The 16,057-nt window shown below is 44.8% G+C and overlaps 1 protein-coding gene across 8 annotated transcripts in view; it reads right to left on the bottom strand.

The window, feature by feature from the left end:
• The window catches only part of Map4k4 (mitogen-activated protein kinase kinase kinase kinase 4), a 157,350-nt gene that overhangs the window by 23,491 nt on the left and 117,802 nt on the right, over window positions 1–16,057 (bottom strand). For 2 of the 8 annotated variants that reach the window (XM_019209429.2, XM_033761728.1), the window contains exons 12-20: window positions 10,897–11,058; window positions 8,982–9,068; window positions 8,228–8,452; window positions 7,279–7,440; window positions 4,696–4,929; window positions 3,721–3,827; window positions 2,414–2,565; window positions 1,743–1,840; window positions 596–604 (exon numbers count right to left, since the gene is read on the bottom strand). In XM_019209429.2, the coding sequence (XP_019064974.1) occupies window positions 596–604; window positions 1,743–1,840; window positions 2,414–2,565; window positions 3,721–3,827; window positions 4,696–4,929; window positions 7,279–7,440; window positions 8,228–8,452; window positions 8,982–9,068; window positions 10,897–11,058 (1,236 nt within the window). The remainder of the gene's footprint in view (window positions 1–595; window positions 605–1,742; window positions 1,841–2,413; window positions 2,566–3,720; window positions 3,828–4,695; window positions 4,930–7,278; window positions 7,441–8,227; window positions 8,453–8,981; window positions 9,069–10,896; window positions 11,059–16,057) is intronic. The other 6 variants (XM_019209426.2, XM_019209427.2, XM_019209430.2 and 3 more) reach the window with 6 other exon arrangements.

The raw sequence follows: 16,057 nt of genomic DNA, 5'->3' as shown, positions 1-16,057 counted from the left end.
GCTAGGTGGCACACACCTGTAATCCCAGCTCCTGCACAGCTGAGACAGGAGGACTGCTGTGAGCTTGAGGCCAGCCTGGGCAACATAATGAGTTCAAGACCAGCCTGCATTACATAACAAGACTGTCTCAAACAACAAACAGAATGATTATTATTTACATTCTGTATTTTCAAACAAGCCCAAATTTCATCTTTCAAAGTGGGAATTTTATTTAAAAGTAATGATTTCTTTTAAAAGGCTATGTAGCCTTTTCTCTCTCTCTTTTTTTAGAAGCTCCAAGGCAGTTTTCTTCTCTGTTATATCTGAGGATACATTTATTATTAGCGTTTTCACCCTGTAATAGCAGGAATCAAGTGTAAGGCCATGATCAAGCATATGACCACAAGTCCTTCTAACTTAATGATTACAATTGTAGCTCTCTAAATAACTGCTCAAAAAAAGCTGTATTTAATAATAATGATGAAAATAATATATGCAGCGTATTTTATACACATAGCAAGTGAAGTCAGAGCTTTCAGGGCTTTAAGCCCGAGGTATAAGGGGAGGGTGAGCTGAGAAAGCGGAAGGCAGCTATGCAAGGGCAGGGCCGACTTACCACTTCACTCTGGAGGACCCAGCGGTTCAGGCATCCAGAACGCACAGACAGCGGGAGCGAGGCAGGAAGAAGCCAAGGGGGTAGTGCAGAAATCAGTTCAAGCAGGATATCAAAGCTCTAACAGGCTTAAAAATCCCACAACCCATGTAAGTTACTTGGCCAGTTATACAACAGGGAGCAAAAGTATGAGGGACCAAGAGGCAAAGCTTAAGCAGGTGATTTAAAAAAATTTATTCTTTGCTGGTAAAATGGTGCATGCCTGTAACCCAGCTCTCTGGGAGGCTATGGCAGGAGAATTACAAGTTTGAATCCAGTCTGGGTAGCTCAGCGAGAGCCTGTCTCAGATTCAAACATTTTTAAAAGGTCTAGTGATGTAATTCAGTGTGGAAGGCTTAGGTTTAATCCTTACTACTTTTGAAAAAAAAAATTTCCTAAAAAGCAGTATTGTAAATGCCAAACCCTTCAAGAGTAAGTTAATGCACCTTAAAACAATGTTAACACCAAGCAAAAGGATTAAAAAGCCTTTTCTTTCTTTTGTAGCTTTACCGTTTACTTGTAAGGAAACTTCACTAGTAAAAACTACTTATGTTTCTTTGTAAAGCATATGACACAGCATATGGTTATAATGCTAGAAAAGTTTCAGTCCACTGAGAACTTTCATAGGAAATAAGATACAAAAGGGAAAAGACACAGAAGTTATCTGCATCTAAGTAGGGCATTGGAGAGACTGCAGAGCACCGCTGGGTCCCCCTGCTGCCCTGGGGTCCAGATCTGCATGAGTGCTGCCAGCAGAAGGGGAAAAAACAGCCAGGAGGGTTGGGATAGCTCTGGTACACACCTAGGGTCCCCTAAGATTCCCCTTATCTAGGAGGTGACAGCAGAGAAAGCTGCAGGTCTTGCTACCTTTTTCTTCTTTTGGCCTTAGCTGCAGACCGAACCCAGGACCTAGTGGCAAGCACTTTAGCACTGAGATATGGCCCCAGTCCCTCAACCGCGTTTTTTTGTTTTTTTGGTACTGGGGATCAAAAAGGTAGCTTGTGAGGTAGGCAGCAGCACCACTGTGCTAAATCCCTGGCCCCCCTCAACCATGTTTTTAACAGAAAGATCTTACTCAAGCCAGAAATAAAGAGATTTGTACAGTCCTTACAGCAGGCTTGAGAGGTCTAAACACTTCTTTCTTATCCTCGGTTTTTTTTGCTGCATTTTCAAGACGCTGAGATGGAGAGCCTTCTGATTTAGACGACGCTGTTAAAATAAGAGACATGAAAAGCAGACACGTCAACACAGAGGTGTGTCACAGAGCTACCCCAACCCTCCTGGCTGTTTATTCCCCCTTCTGCTGGCTGCATTCATGCAGCTCTGAACCCCAGGGCAGCAGGGGGACCCAGCAGTACTCTGCAGTCTCCCCAATGCCCTACTCAGCCTCCTGTGCAGCACACTCTGCTCAAGATGTCTCCCAATTTACACCCCATCATGTCAAGAACACAGCAGAGCAGCACATCATCTGTAACCAATATCAATGACAGCATAGGCCCTGGAAGCCATCCTGGGAAAAACAAGTTCAAATCTCAGCTCAGACCTTTCATGAGGACCTCTGGCAAGTCAGTTAATTGCACTCCATTGCAGAATGCTCACAGTGCTAGAAGAGTGTAAAACTCTTGACTTCGCCCCTTCTTATTAAAATTCCACTGTCGCTGGCAATCTAACTAAAGCGTCCTTTTGTGATACACAGCTATATGCACCCAAGGGCCCTCTTTAGAGAACAGTGTTGGGCCAACATGGGGATTCGCACAGGAAGGGCTAAGGAGCACATCTCACATCTCACTCGGAAGCGCTCTCCAGAGCCGCTCTGAGAACCGGGGTGAGACCCGGGCTGGGACCCAGAGTTGCTGGAACCAGAGGAGCTGCCACTGCCTGGCCTGGGCACTAGCTTCTCCACTCTCTCCCACAGGAGCCTGGGCTCGATGCTGCTGTTAAGAAAGAAGAAAGAGAACAGTTACTGCTCTGCCCCATGACACAGTGCCAATTACAAATGCATGTATGATGTGTCCAATGCAGGGAGGAGAGAGCAGCCCATAAACAGCATCAAATATTAAACCCACCAAAGGTTATGATGACAGTGTCCATGGATTCTAGCTCAGCTATCCTAATGAACCCTAATATCCTTCCATTAGCACACCTAAAGTGCTTATCAAGTATGTGACAAAATGAGACGGTTCCCTCTAGATATTAATCACTTCTGGTGCAGCCTCAAACTCAGTCCTTAATATTATAAAAAAATAACAACACTGGTGTAATCACACGTGTCACCCTCTTCTCACCCCACCCTTTCCAAGTCCTCTCCTTTGAGCTGTGTGAGTAGTTTTCCAGACAGCACTAGACATGTGTGGGTGAGAACTCCCACAGAGATGCCCCCAGGAGCACCCCGCAGGCCCCCAGGGGCCTTTGCAGATGCCAAGTTCACATCCAGCTGACAGCTTCAGGCTGTATTACACAAGGCCAGCTCCACAGGTTCAGTAGTGATAAAGTAACAAAACATGCAACGGAAGTTTCTTCCTAGGACAGGCTGGCAAATGCAGCACTCCATAGCCACACATCATATGCGGGAGTAAAGTGTTCATTTTATTTCATTTTAATTAAGTTAAATGCAAACTTAAGAAGCCCCATGTGCCTGACAGCAACTGCACTGGACAGAGCTGATCTAGAACCTGGAAACTGTATCACTTGGTTGACTTAATAGTCCACTGCAAGATGTCAAGCAGCTACTGACTTTCCTCAGCACCCTGTCTGTGATTCTATACTAGTCCAAGTCCTTACAACTTTCTCTAAGACAGAAAGCTCTGTCAGATCTCAAGTATCTCCGAACCTCTCCACTCCCACCAGCCTCTACATTCACTGCTTCTAGAGACGGGCAGTTTTTGTTTCCAAATTACTACAGTAGATACCTGGAATCAAACTCTCTTCTTAATACAGTTCAGCCTGATGTTATTCACGTGGACGGATAGTAATGGCCTTTAAAGAAATGCAATGGCTCATCTCTTTGTACTGGGGACTTCAGCATTTGTGACCATTCATCAGAGTGGAGACAGCACAGTATCTTGCTCCTATCCTTCCTGCCTCCTTACCTGGTAGAGTTTCTTTGTCCTGCTTGGCTGTTTTGCTGTCCACTGCCCTGCAGTGGGGAATCTCGACGGGACAGGACAGGGGAACGAGACGTTGTTCTCACGGGAACCTTTAAGTAGAAAATACAGCAATTAAATTATTGCAAATCTCTAGAGAGCAAATATCTCCCCATCAAAATGTATCTTTAAAACGGGCCCTGCTGTGCTCACTTCAGCAGCACATATACTAAAACAGGCCCTGCTCTTTCTTACCTCCAGCCCACCTTCCCCGGAACTCAAATGATATGAGGGGAGAAAATTTAGCCCAAGGCAGCTGAGGAGCCAGGACATACAGCCTTTCTATGCTCCCTGACATGCCAGCAACACAGGCACTGATGCTAGTGGCAGGAAACATATAGGAGCACTTTGCCAAGACAATGTAAGAACTGGGAAAATAAGCTCAAAGAAACCACAATCATCTATCTACAAATGGATCGGCTACAAGCAGAGACTGGCAGGAAGCAAGAAAATATTTGTAGGCAGCAAATTCCAAGTACAGAAAAAAATACACTAAAATATGTAATTTTATTAAATAATTAGCCAAAAAAAACCTTAAAAGGAAAAACCATTTTCTTTGAGAATTTCCTTATAAGACCATTCCTAAAAATTGGTACAGACTAAAGTATAAAATAATAGCTTCTGTATAAACATGAATATGACTTTGCTTGCTGCAGAAGCATATTCTTTATAGCTTTTTTTTTCTTAATCCACTTTGCTACTCTGTATTTTAAGCACAGCATTAAAATAAGAAGCTAACTGGCCGCTGGCTATTCCCGAGAGCGTAACTGTGGAATCTCCTCTCCAGCATAAACGGTTCCTCTGAAATCCCACGGCCCATTTCATTCAGGGGACATCACCACGCCCGTAATTCCACTGATCACATTTAAAAATGACAACAAGGCAAAGGCAGCATGGCATGCCTGTCTGTCTGCTCCTTACCCGTGGAGGCACCTCGTCACTGTCTGATCTAGACCAAGCCTTTGGGGTAGGGTCGGGCACTTCCGACTTAGGGTCGGGGCTCTGACTGAGCGCCTCATTGCGGGAAGGCGGACATGGGTCCTGAGAACGAAGATGGTGGTGTGCGAATTTGGGAGGAGAAGGATCGCTGAAGGAATGGGATCGCGAGACAGGGGAAACATTGTTCTTGAGAGATGCCAGGTGGGACCACTGTACCTTACAAGAGAACAAAACACAAACATTCAATGCAGTCTGCAGAAAATACCAAATCTAAAGCAGGAGGTGACAAGAGGTGTAATGTAAACCGAGGGCGGTGCAGCACTGAGCATGGACAGGGCAGGACTCAGGAACAGGGCCGGGCGTAGAGGTGGTCTGGGGACACAACAGGCAGGAAGGAACGAATGCACACTGACAGGAAACTGCTCGTGTCCAGACAAAGACTGCAGAGCAGCAAGTGCGGAGAATGGCAGACTCTCTAAAGGGAGACAATGAGTATGTGCATATCCACATCAAGGTGGAAAAATCACGAGATAAAGACTGCCAAACAGGCAAAGCTGCCCGCCATCCTCACGTGTCTGGGAATGGGGAGCGTGAGGATTTCAAGAAATAGCCACGCAGTTAGTGAGCAAAGACAAAGCCCTAGGGCTTCAACAGACTATAACAGTGTGATTGAAGAACAGCCAGTGTTTCAAATACACCAATGACTTTTCTCTTTTCTTCCAAGTTTTAAAACACTTGTAACCTAGACATATTCAGAACTTTCATTATTATGAAAAAAGAATTTGCATCTCTTTAAAATATTCAGTACCACGAAACTTGTGAATTGGCCACTGTTAACTGACTCAATTTATCATTGGCAATTCAAGAAATATAATAAAATACTTATTCAACACTGCAATTTACATAATTCTAGCTATATACTTATTACATTAATGTATTCAACAAAAACATAAAATACCAAATCATGACGTGTTTTAATGTGAAACATACAGAGTGTTGTTGGTTCCAGGTATATGATTTCTACAATTTTCAGAGGAGATTCAAAGAATTTCACTATCTGGTATAATCCCAGATGTCCAACAGGTTTACAATTTTTGGGGGGGACACATAAATGAAGTTATTACCTAAAATTATAATGGGACTTAAGATATAGTCCCATGTAAGCTAGGTTTCCCCCAAAGAATGTTCCACAGGTATATGTTTTAGCCAAAAGCAACTTCCAAATCACAGGGGAAAGGGGAGACTATTCTCCAAGTACTACATTAATCTTGAGCTGACAAGATCCAGGAACTCCACATCCTCCAGTCAACGGCCAAGCAGAAAGATTTTCTTTGTCTTAAGTCGAACTTCCAAAACAAAAGCATTTGTCCTACACTCTTTAAATCCACCTGTATTGGTCAACAATGCAAAGTTGTTTTAGAAAAAAAAAAAGTTGTCTGGCCTATTCTGCCGGCTTCTTTTCTCTTCCCCTCTCCCTCTTTCCTCTTCCTGTCTTCTTTCCATTTCTTACTCTGGAGCCACTTGGCTATGGACAGTCCAGCTCTTCTATGGCTCTAGGAGCTGCTTCTGTGTTGATGTCCTAGCCCCACACACGCCAGCCTGAGCCCTGTCTTTCTGCTGACCCCTCCTCCTTGCAGGTCCCGCTGTCCAAGGCCACTGTGGACTACAGAACTGGTTCTCTTCCTCTTGCATGTGTTTTTCAGAGCACCCCTGCTAGCTACTTCTGCCTCTGGAAAACAAGCTTCTGTTCTTTCCACACAAACACCAGTAACTGGGACACCTAAGGCTCAGGAATCTGCACCCAACAACATAGATTATGCTGCAGCGAGGAAAAAAATCCTCATGACTACTATTCTAGTGTGTTATGGTTGTCTGCAACCTTGGGTTGGGTGATCCCTGCTGTGACTCTGTCCACAGCACAGCAGCCTCCCTGTTAACCATCGCTGCCACACTCAAAAGGTGGGTACTCTCCCTCAACGAGACACAAGGCTGCAACAGACCAAGGAGTGGCCATGACCTTTGCCCTGACCCCCTTAGGAAACTCTACCTAACTCCTGGATCATGCTTTGTTTTGGATTTGAACCCCTCAAGAATTTGATGAATTGCCCCTTTCCCAGAAAAATATGCACATTTAGACCAATCAAAAAATTCTGCATAGAATTTCCAGGAACTCCTTGTTGGCTCTTTCAGGCCCCTTCAAACAACTGGCCTGGACCAAAGATCAAGGGTGAAATTCTATGTTTACTGTGTCAGAAAGAAGTGCTTCCTCGCTGCATGCTTGCAATAGTGACCCCCTAAAACCTCAGCTACAAAAATGCCTGTTTGAGGAGTTGCCATTTTGCATCTGAGGTAAGGAAGGCAAAAACTTAGCAGGGATCTCAGGCCAGACATTCTTACTGAAATCGAAAAAGACCCTCCCTTCCCTGCAATTGAGCCTGTCCTCTCCGCCTCCAGCTGCCTGGAGCATCTCCTTCCTCCAGTAACACCTGATCCAGAGCTGTCAGTCACAATCACGAGCAGGCCCGGCCTATGAGCCTCTCCCCACGGCCAGGCTGGCTGAGCTACCTGCGGCTCCGCTGATCTCTGCAGGGCAGGGTGCACAGACTCGGAGTTGCCATTGGAAAAAGACTCTGACCGGGAAGGCACTGGTGGCTCCAATACTCTGCCTGTTTGCTTAGCCTGGGCCTCAGGGGAGCTGTGGTTAGTTTTCCTAAATCTATCTTCCACCTGCATTGAAGAATTAGAAGACAGAACTCTGGGTTAGTAGGGGAAAGAAAGCATAAGATGTGAAGCAGCCTGAATATGTTAGGACTCTAAAAATTTTCCATTTCAGCTACATGATAGAGGTTGCAGGGAAAAAGGGCAGAAAAAATAGGGCTAGGATTCAATTCAAGAAAAAGAAAATGCTTACAAGGTAAAATTAAGCAAGGCAGCCTTGAAGATCCCCTCTATACCCTGAGTCTGGAGATTTTAAATTTAAAAAAACCCAATCTGTCAAAACCAGCTAAATCAGAGACTAAAAGAGGATCATCAGGAATCCAAAACAGGCTTCACCAGTGCCACCGGAAAGGCGTCTGGACAAATAACACACTGCTGGCTGAGAACCTGTTCCCTGGGAGGGCCAGCATGGCATAAGGGTGCCACCTAGAGGCCAGGATGACACAAGTTGGGGAGACCTCAGCCCACAGGGCCAGGCCACCTGCACAGGAGCACTTGGCCACATCCTATAAAAGAGGGGACCAAACTCTCATTTTATCTTCCTACTAGCTATGGACAATGAGTGAAGCAGACCATTTATATTTTAGAAAATGATTCCGCCACACAGTCTTCTGAGACTTGTCCACGAGGTACTCAGGCTGGTCTTTGTGGGAGACACACTAACTAGACATGAGAGCTGGGGTGAGTCCTACACTTGCTGGAGATGACCCCATACCCACTCTGTCAGCAGCCCTGCTTGGGGGCTTGGAGCACCTGACATAAGACACCAGCCGGGCATGCAGGAGAAAGCAGGTACCTCTCTGGCTCTGTCCACAGGTTCGTAGTGTGGCTTGGGCTCAGGAGCATGATAGCCGGGCTTGCTCCGCTCCTGCTGCGATGGGGGCTGTGGCGGCTGCGGGTGCTGCGGGTGCGGCCTCCGGTGATCGTGCTGTAGAGACAGGAGATATGCTTGTTCTTGTTGCAACTGCCTCTGGAGCCTCTCTGCCTGCCGGTGCTCCTCCATCTCCCGCCAGCGGCACTCCTTGGAGAGGGAGAGGAGAACACTGAATCTACGAGCACTGGAGAGTGAGCGTACCCCTGCTCCGGATTAACTCATGGCTTTTTCTCAAACACAATGCATTTCCCCCTACTTTATAACAAAGCAAAACAGCTGGGATTTTAAGTAGCATTATTACCTGTAGAAAAATCTCAGCTCTTGCTAACTACAACATCACTGGACAGAGTGAGAAAGGACTGAATTCAGGTGGGTTTCAGTACACATATACTCAAATTGCAGCCTTAGCATTCTAGTGCGCTCACAAAGTTCTGCTCTAAATCTGCCTGCCTACTGAATGAGAGTGGTCAGCTGGCTAGTGGGGCATATATGAATAAACAAACAAGAGCCACTCTGCACTCCGCTCAAGCTGTTATGACGAGGATGTCTCACTTTAAGCCTGGTCACCCACAGCAAAACCAAAAGGGCCTGGTGATCACTAGAGCGGGCCAACTCAGGGAGGGACAACTGAGCCCAAGCCCTAGCACTAGGGAACAGGACAGAGGCGGGGCGTTACCAGTAACATGGCCTGCTCCTGGAGCAGCTGCTGCTGAAGGATTTCCAAGTGCCGCTGCTCCTCTTCTAGCTGTCGCCTGATATACTCCTGTCACACAGAAATTACCCAGCGATCAATTTATCCCAAAAGAAAGCATCAGAACCACCTGCATGGAGCACCATAAGCCATGGCCCCATTGTCTTGGCAGTGAGTGCCTCATCTACAAACAATCCACTGTTAAGGATTCCCCCAAGAGTTTCAAATTGGCCACTAGGAACCAAAAAGTCTTAATGTGTTCCAGGGATAAACCTGGAGGCCTTTGAAGCGCTTCCGCTGTGACACTACTGTCAGATACCATGCAGAATTTTAAAGGAGGAGCATTGGAAGGATGGCAGACTCCAGAGAAATCAGTTTAGTCACAAAGGACTGGAAGGTTCTAACCTAGTTTTTAGTCATTATTTCAAACAAGCATGTGTAACCATTTTTAAAACTTTAAACCAACAACTTTATCCTAACCTGAAAGATCAAGTTATAATCATTTATTTTCTGCCTTTAAGTCACAAGGACAACTGGAAAAAAATCACATCCTTTCCAAACCACAACGGTCTCAATATACAATGAACATACTACACAGAACACAAGTGGAGCACACAGACAGACACACACTTATAAAGGCAGATGTGTGCTACGCACTGTTAACATGGGAATGACTGCTCTGTATGGACAAAGGAAAGCAGAATAAAACTGACTCTGTTTTTGTCAAAGAGGCACAGAATACTTGCTATTCACAAAATCTAACTGCGATTGGAGCCCTGAAGATGGAGTACTACTACCAAACCCTACTGCTACAATCAAACGACAAGAATTATTCCTAGGTGATTTTTTTGGGGTGGGGAAGTACCAGGGATCAAACTTGAGATCTTGTGCTTGCAAGGCAGGCAGCAGAACCACTGAGCTAAAGCCCCAGCTCGCCCCACCCCCCGGGCAGGTGATTTGGTACAGTATTTTCTTCTCTCTGCAGCTGCCAGGTAAGTACATGGAGCAGAATGTTATTTACACACACACACACACACACACACACACACCACAGTTAACTAGTCAACTATGTCAATAAGGTAACAGATGAAGAGTGGCACTGACATCCCAGGAAAACACTGGTGAGCATGCATATCCACCCAAGTCCCAGAAACCCAAGACCCATGACTGAGATCACAACAGTGGCTACAGCCGCACAGAAGCAATCACTACGGTGTGCTAAGTGTGTTAGCATGAATCCCAACTAGTATTGAAACTGGTCTCCATTCAGATTGTTTTCTTTTCTGTTCAAAAGTCAAGAGAGAGTGGTCAATCCAAAGACAAGAAAGGCAGTGAGACTAGGCATCATCTACTTTTCATTTATAAGGGTAGTTCAGCAAACAGAAGAAATTTGTAAGTAAAACTGTTCTTGTGCATAAATATTATTAAAACATGATCTTTTCTGAAGCAGTTTTTAAATGCTGTCCACGTGTGTCTGCGTGTGTATACAAACACATTACAACATTCACTCAGCAACTGGATATTCCCTATATTAATCATTAGAAAATTCTTGCAATTGATAAAACTTAACTTCCCACTCAAAAAGCATTTATTACCACCTGGATATCTGAAGTTTCAGAGCATTTATGCCAAGTCTGGAAGACATATTCAGAGATCTTTCAGGTAATACTATTTGGAGACCACTCAGCTGATGTCAAAACATTCTCTAAAGTGTGATGATTCACAGATCTCTTTTTTGTAGTTTCCTGGCGGGCTCCTGATGTGTTTCAGCACTTTTAATGCTTGATGTTCTGGAGGTACATGTTCCAGTGTGCATGCACATGTCCACACCTGCCCCAGAGCCCCCATTACAGAGTCTAACCTCACAAGTGAATGGTCAGAACTTTCTCTGTGAACTCACCTGCTCTCTTTCCACACGTCTCTTCTCTTCCTCTGCCCGTCTCCTCTCTTCTTCTTCTTTACGCCTTCTCTCCAGCTCCTCTAGACGCCTCTTCTCCTCCTGTTCTCTCCTTCGCTGCTCCCGTTCCTGCTGCCTCCTAACCTCACGCTCTCTCCTTTGTTGCTGCAGAAGTAAACACACAGTAGCATCAGTGCTCTTCTGTGTGGCTCTCGTGATGGTTTGGGAGTGGTTGTAGGTGGGTGCTAGCACAGTACCATCTGCAGACTCCATACTCCTATAGGCCAATTATTTCCACACTGCCCAGGCCCTGGGTATTGCAGCCTCCTCACTGAGACTACGCAAAGGGGCCATGATTCTACGAATCCTTACAGGGTTTCATTTCGCTTTGTACCTACCGCTCACTGTACTATGGCAATTAGGGGCCTGGGAATTCTTTATTCTTTGGTATCATTCATAGTTATCAAGGACCTCTAAGTCGAAAGGAAAAAAGCAAACCATACATAAGGCAAAAACAGAGGCAAAGGATAAAGAAGAGAAAGGAGGATGTGAGAGTCAGAGGCACGGCTACTCCTGTAAATATTCAGACACTACCCTGAAGCCACTCTTCTAGATGCTCCCCACTTTGCCAAGTATCCAACACTTAACTTTCCCTTTATTGAACAGAACTCTAATGACCCTGGAAAGCCAGCACATCACTCCCAATCCACAGGTGAGAACACAGTTTCATCAGAGCTAAGTGATTTGCCGGGTACTGCCAGCCAACCAGCCAGCCGCAGCAAGGAGGCCATCCTGCATCCTGTCAACAGCCACAGGGGCTGCAACTGAGCCCCAGATTGATGCTATTGCTGGCCACAGTCGAGAGCAGCAAGCCACTGGAGGGACAGTTCGTTTCATTTGCCACAGAGGACCCGCTATTATCTACCCACCCAGTTCAGGGTCTACAGCTGATCAGCTAGCTGGTCCCACAAATACAAAAACGCTGCACTTTACACCAGCCAAGCCCCACAGAATGCTCTGGAATTCAAAGAGCATTGTCTCTGTACTGCTCAAAACTGGTCACTGTCACATGCTGTCACCGAGGACATGGAGTATACATAGGAAGCACAAATGAAACACTTCACTTTTCATTTTATTTCACTAAATGGCCACCTGAGCCTAGTGGTCACTGCACTGGACAGCAGCAGTCCTGAAGACACATAGCCATCAAGGGTCTGTGACAAGAGAGCTGATGACAATATTGCACAAAGTATGTGTGACGCCAAAGTAACATCAATAGGATTTGAGGTGAAGCGTGGGGAGAGACACAAATCCTTACAGTGGGTACATGAAGGAGTTACTCAGTGAAGCTAAAATAGGCCTTCTGGGTCCTCAATCCCAACCCTCTCAACTCATACTCAATTTAAATAGTGATACTTAAAGAGGATTCCCTGAGAAACAGAAGCAATGTGTTTTATGTTAAGTCCAGGACAGAGGCGCTGGCTGGCATCCTGGCCCCAATCCTGAGCACCAGCACCATTATTCTTCACTACAGCAACCTGTCCTACTACTGCTGTGACTAGCTTCACTCTCTCTCCTAGTGTCTGTCCTAGAAGCATTAACTGCACACAAACTTGTTGATGCCCATGGTGGGATGTGAAGTGGAACTCAATCTTTAGTGTGTAAAACTACAGTTCTCAGAGCTGAGGTCTCTTTATTATGTTCAGCCCCCCAACCAATGCCAATTCCTGACTATGGCTTGAGAGCCTACATTTATAGCTTAAAAAAAGTATTAGAAAAAGAGAAAAATAAGTCTAGCCTCTGTTCAAACCCAAACACAGGGAGAAAAGAAAGCAACTAACCCCTGCTCATGTCCTTGGCAGCTAGGCTTCCCTTCCAGCCTTGAGCTGGGCTTGGTGCTCCAGGACAAGGGGGACACAGCACAGACTGGGGAAGATCCAAACACAGGGGCTGTACCCAGGGGGGAAAGAGCCTGAGAAACACACACTCTCCAAAGGCTCGGCCCCTGGGATCTACTCCTCCAGCTAAGCCCAACCTTCTAAGGCCCACCCAGGCAATGAACCTTCACAGTAAATCCTTTGGGGTCAGCACACTGTGACCCAATCACTCCAGGCCCTGGCTGGAGTCCTGCAGATACAATCTCCTGAAGGCCTCACTTTATACCAGGACAGAGGTGGAACGAAGAACAGGCAGGACTCTGACAGCTCTCTCCTTTCTCGCTTGTCTCCACCCATTCCTTTTCCAAGTCTTGTGTTTAGCCCCGCCTATTTGCCTACCATTTCTGACTTCCAGGATCTGCAGTGAAAAAATAATCTAGAGCAGGGGATTTACTTCAGTGGCACCACATCTGCCTTGGAAGTGCAGGTCTTGAGTTTGATCCCCTGTTCCCCCCGCCAAAATCTAATCTATTAGATTACTGCACTATTTAGTTTCCACAGTTTATTCATCCTTTTCCAGCTGTCACTGTTGCTCACACTATTTTAACTTCTTCAGTCATTTCAGTGGAATGTCTGAGAAACTTTCTATTCCAATGTTCCTCAAAGTCAATAAGCTTAATTAAAAATACACTATCAAGGGCTGGGAATTTAGCTCAGTGGTTCCACTGCCTGCCTCACAAACGTAAGGACCTGAGTTTGATCCCAGATACCAAAAAAAAAAAGTAAAAATACACCATCAAAATGGACAATCACCATCATAAAAGCAGTTATAGCTACCTTTAAAAATCTCAATTATCAACTGAAAGCTTCCAAAAGGCTTTTTCTTCTTAGATTCATGTGAAACTTTAAGACCCGAAGTTCCCAAGAGCATGAGTCGTGTCTTCATCGTTTCCTCCATAGCAAATCACCTTCACAAGCAAAATGCACTACATTCTGGGGGGCGGAGGCACACTAAGGCACACTAAGCACATGTTCCAACATGGAGCTGCACCCTCAGTCTGTGCATTCCTTCAGTTAAATTAAATATGTCACACTAAACATATCACATCCAACACAAAAACTGGGGTGATTTTACCCAATACTTAGCATTTAGAGTAATGAAGGCATAAAGAATACAGTCAGAGAGCAAATCTACCTCTGATCCTAATGCTGAGTGCTCAAGATCCTCAAGTGAGTGCACAAAGGCTTGAACAACCATTGTGACCTTAGGTGGCACTCTGCACTGGGAAAGCCGGCCCTGCATGCCTTGGTGTGCTAGGTGAGGGCCTCTGACATTTCTACAGGGGCTCTGGACCTCCAATTAGAGACGCTCAAGCCAAGGGTTCATTTCCAAATGGTTAGAAATTCAAATAAGTTATATACAATGGACATAACCATGAATAGCTGATTTGAGAAGTAGTTACTAATAAATGCCATGGGTACACAAGGTTAAATCAGAAACAAGTCTCACAGGTAAGATAAATCACATTTAGTTGAAATACAATACTCATACTTCAGGTGCTCTGTGCCAACACATGCCAGTGACCAGTCTTGAACAGTCCACTTAGTCAATACCTCTTAACAGCTGAATGAGGTGAAAACTAGCTGCCTGCATTAGAACTTCTAAAGAAAATAGCCAAACATGAAGTGCATGTTATCAATAGCAATCCCTGGAGCCTTAACCTTATGGCTGTTATTCAAGTAGGAAATTCTAATGAATATGCCTTTTCAGGCTTATCCCACTAAGAACAACAAATACCATATACTTCTAAGCTTCCGCAAACTGATGCCAGCATTATTTTCTTAAATCATTCCTTCTTTAAAATAAAACCAAAAGATTGAAAAACAACATGATGCTGTTACATGATTTCCAAATCTCTCAAATTATGAAGAGATTGCCTTATGACTTGAGTTTCCCAAAGAATGCTCGGGTAAATACACACTTTTCCAGCTACACTTTAATTATCCAAGTTCCCTTTCCAATTTGGTATTTAAAGCAATGTTTTCCCTCACAATTCTAAAAGCCTGTCTTTGTAAGTCACAGTGACAACAGTGAGGCCTATTTAATGCATGACACTGAATTTAAACTTCAGTCAGTTTAGCCTTCAGATTCTGCTACTTCTAAGAGGTTTGAGGTCTCGCGCGGCACACACGCACTACCAACCCTTAAGGTTTTATTTCCTTATATGCAAGTTCTGACAAAGCCATAGCAGAGATACCACTGCTTCTGCTCAAACACATAAATTCCCATCTTCAAACAACAAATAACATTCATTGAATTAAACTCTTTAAAATCCTAACTGTAAATATAACCAATGGCTAGACTAGATGCCAAAAGAACATTTAAGAACTTTAAGAGATTCTTAAAAACAAGACAGCCTCCCTCTGCAAATGACTTCACCCCTGATTTGATAGAAAGCAGGGACTTCACTGTGGAGTGCTGGCCACTGGGTCCCTGAGACTGCCAAACATATTAAAAGTTGAGACTGAGAGACAGGCAGCACTGTGCCAACAATGCCTCCTCCTGATGTGAGATGCTGATGTTCAAATCAAAGGCCTTTTCTTCAGGCAGTACGAAGGGATAAAACTGTTCCTAGTTCTTCAAAGTGCAGGGAAACACTGCTGGAATCCTCGGGGAAAGCAGTTCACCAACTTCCGAGATCTTAGAGCTAAGAAACACACAACAACAACATGACGTGGTTTATTAATTTGTTTTTATTGAGAAACTTCTACGTTTTCCCAGTACTAAAACTTACCATCAATACTAATCCCTCTTTGACAGAAAATATTTATTTCTTGCTTCCATTAGCTTTTAATTTAACTACCACCTAGCCCTCTGCACTCCGACACCAGGGATGAATGTGGCCCTGTGTCTTTCTAAGGTTGAGAAGCCAGCAAAGACTGTGGGGTTTGTCCCAATCTCCTCCCAGAAGAATACGGGTACTCCAACCTCAAGTGACAAGTGAGACTCCAGGGCAAACTCTGAGGGGAAGATCACAGACAGACACCAAGAGGCAGAAAATGAGTGCTCTATCAGCAGTGGTCTGGAACAGAAAGGGGCACAAGAAGCTAAAAGAGATCAACAGCTCATAAACCACGCTCCTCACTGGACTTCAATGAAAAAACGTAGTCTTCAGAGTACAGCATGGTCTTCACAGGTTAAGACTGGAAAACAATTTTGTTTGTTTGTTGTTTTTTTTTTTTAAAGAAAAGGTTAAGTTCTGGGACTGCTAAATCAAAAGTTAGAT

Source organism: Fukomys damarensis, unplaced genomic scaffold, assembly GCF_012274545.1.
Source record: "Fukomys damarensis isolate Sample0158 unplaced genomic scaffold, DMR_v1.0_HiC HiC_scaffold_9, whole genome shotgun sequence".
Lineage (NCBI taxonomy): Eukaryota > Metazoa > Chordata > Mammalia > Rodentia > Bathyergidae > Fukomys > Fukomys damarensis.
This window is presented reverse-complemented; position numbering and strand designations above follow the sequence as displayed.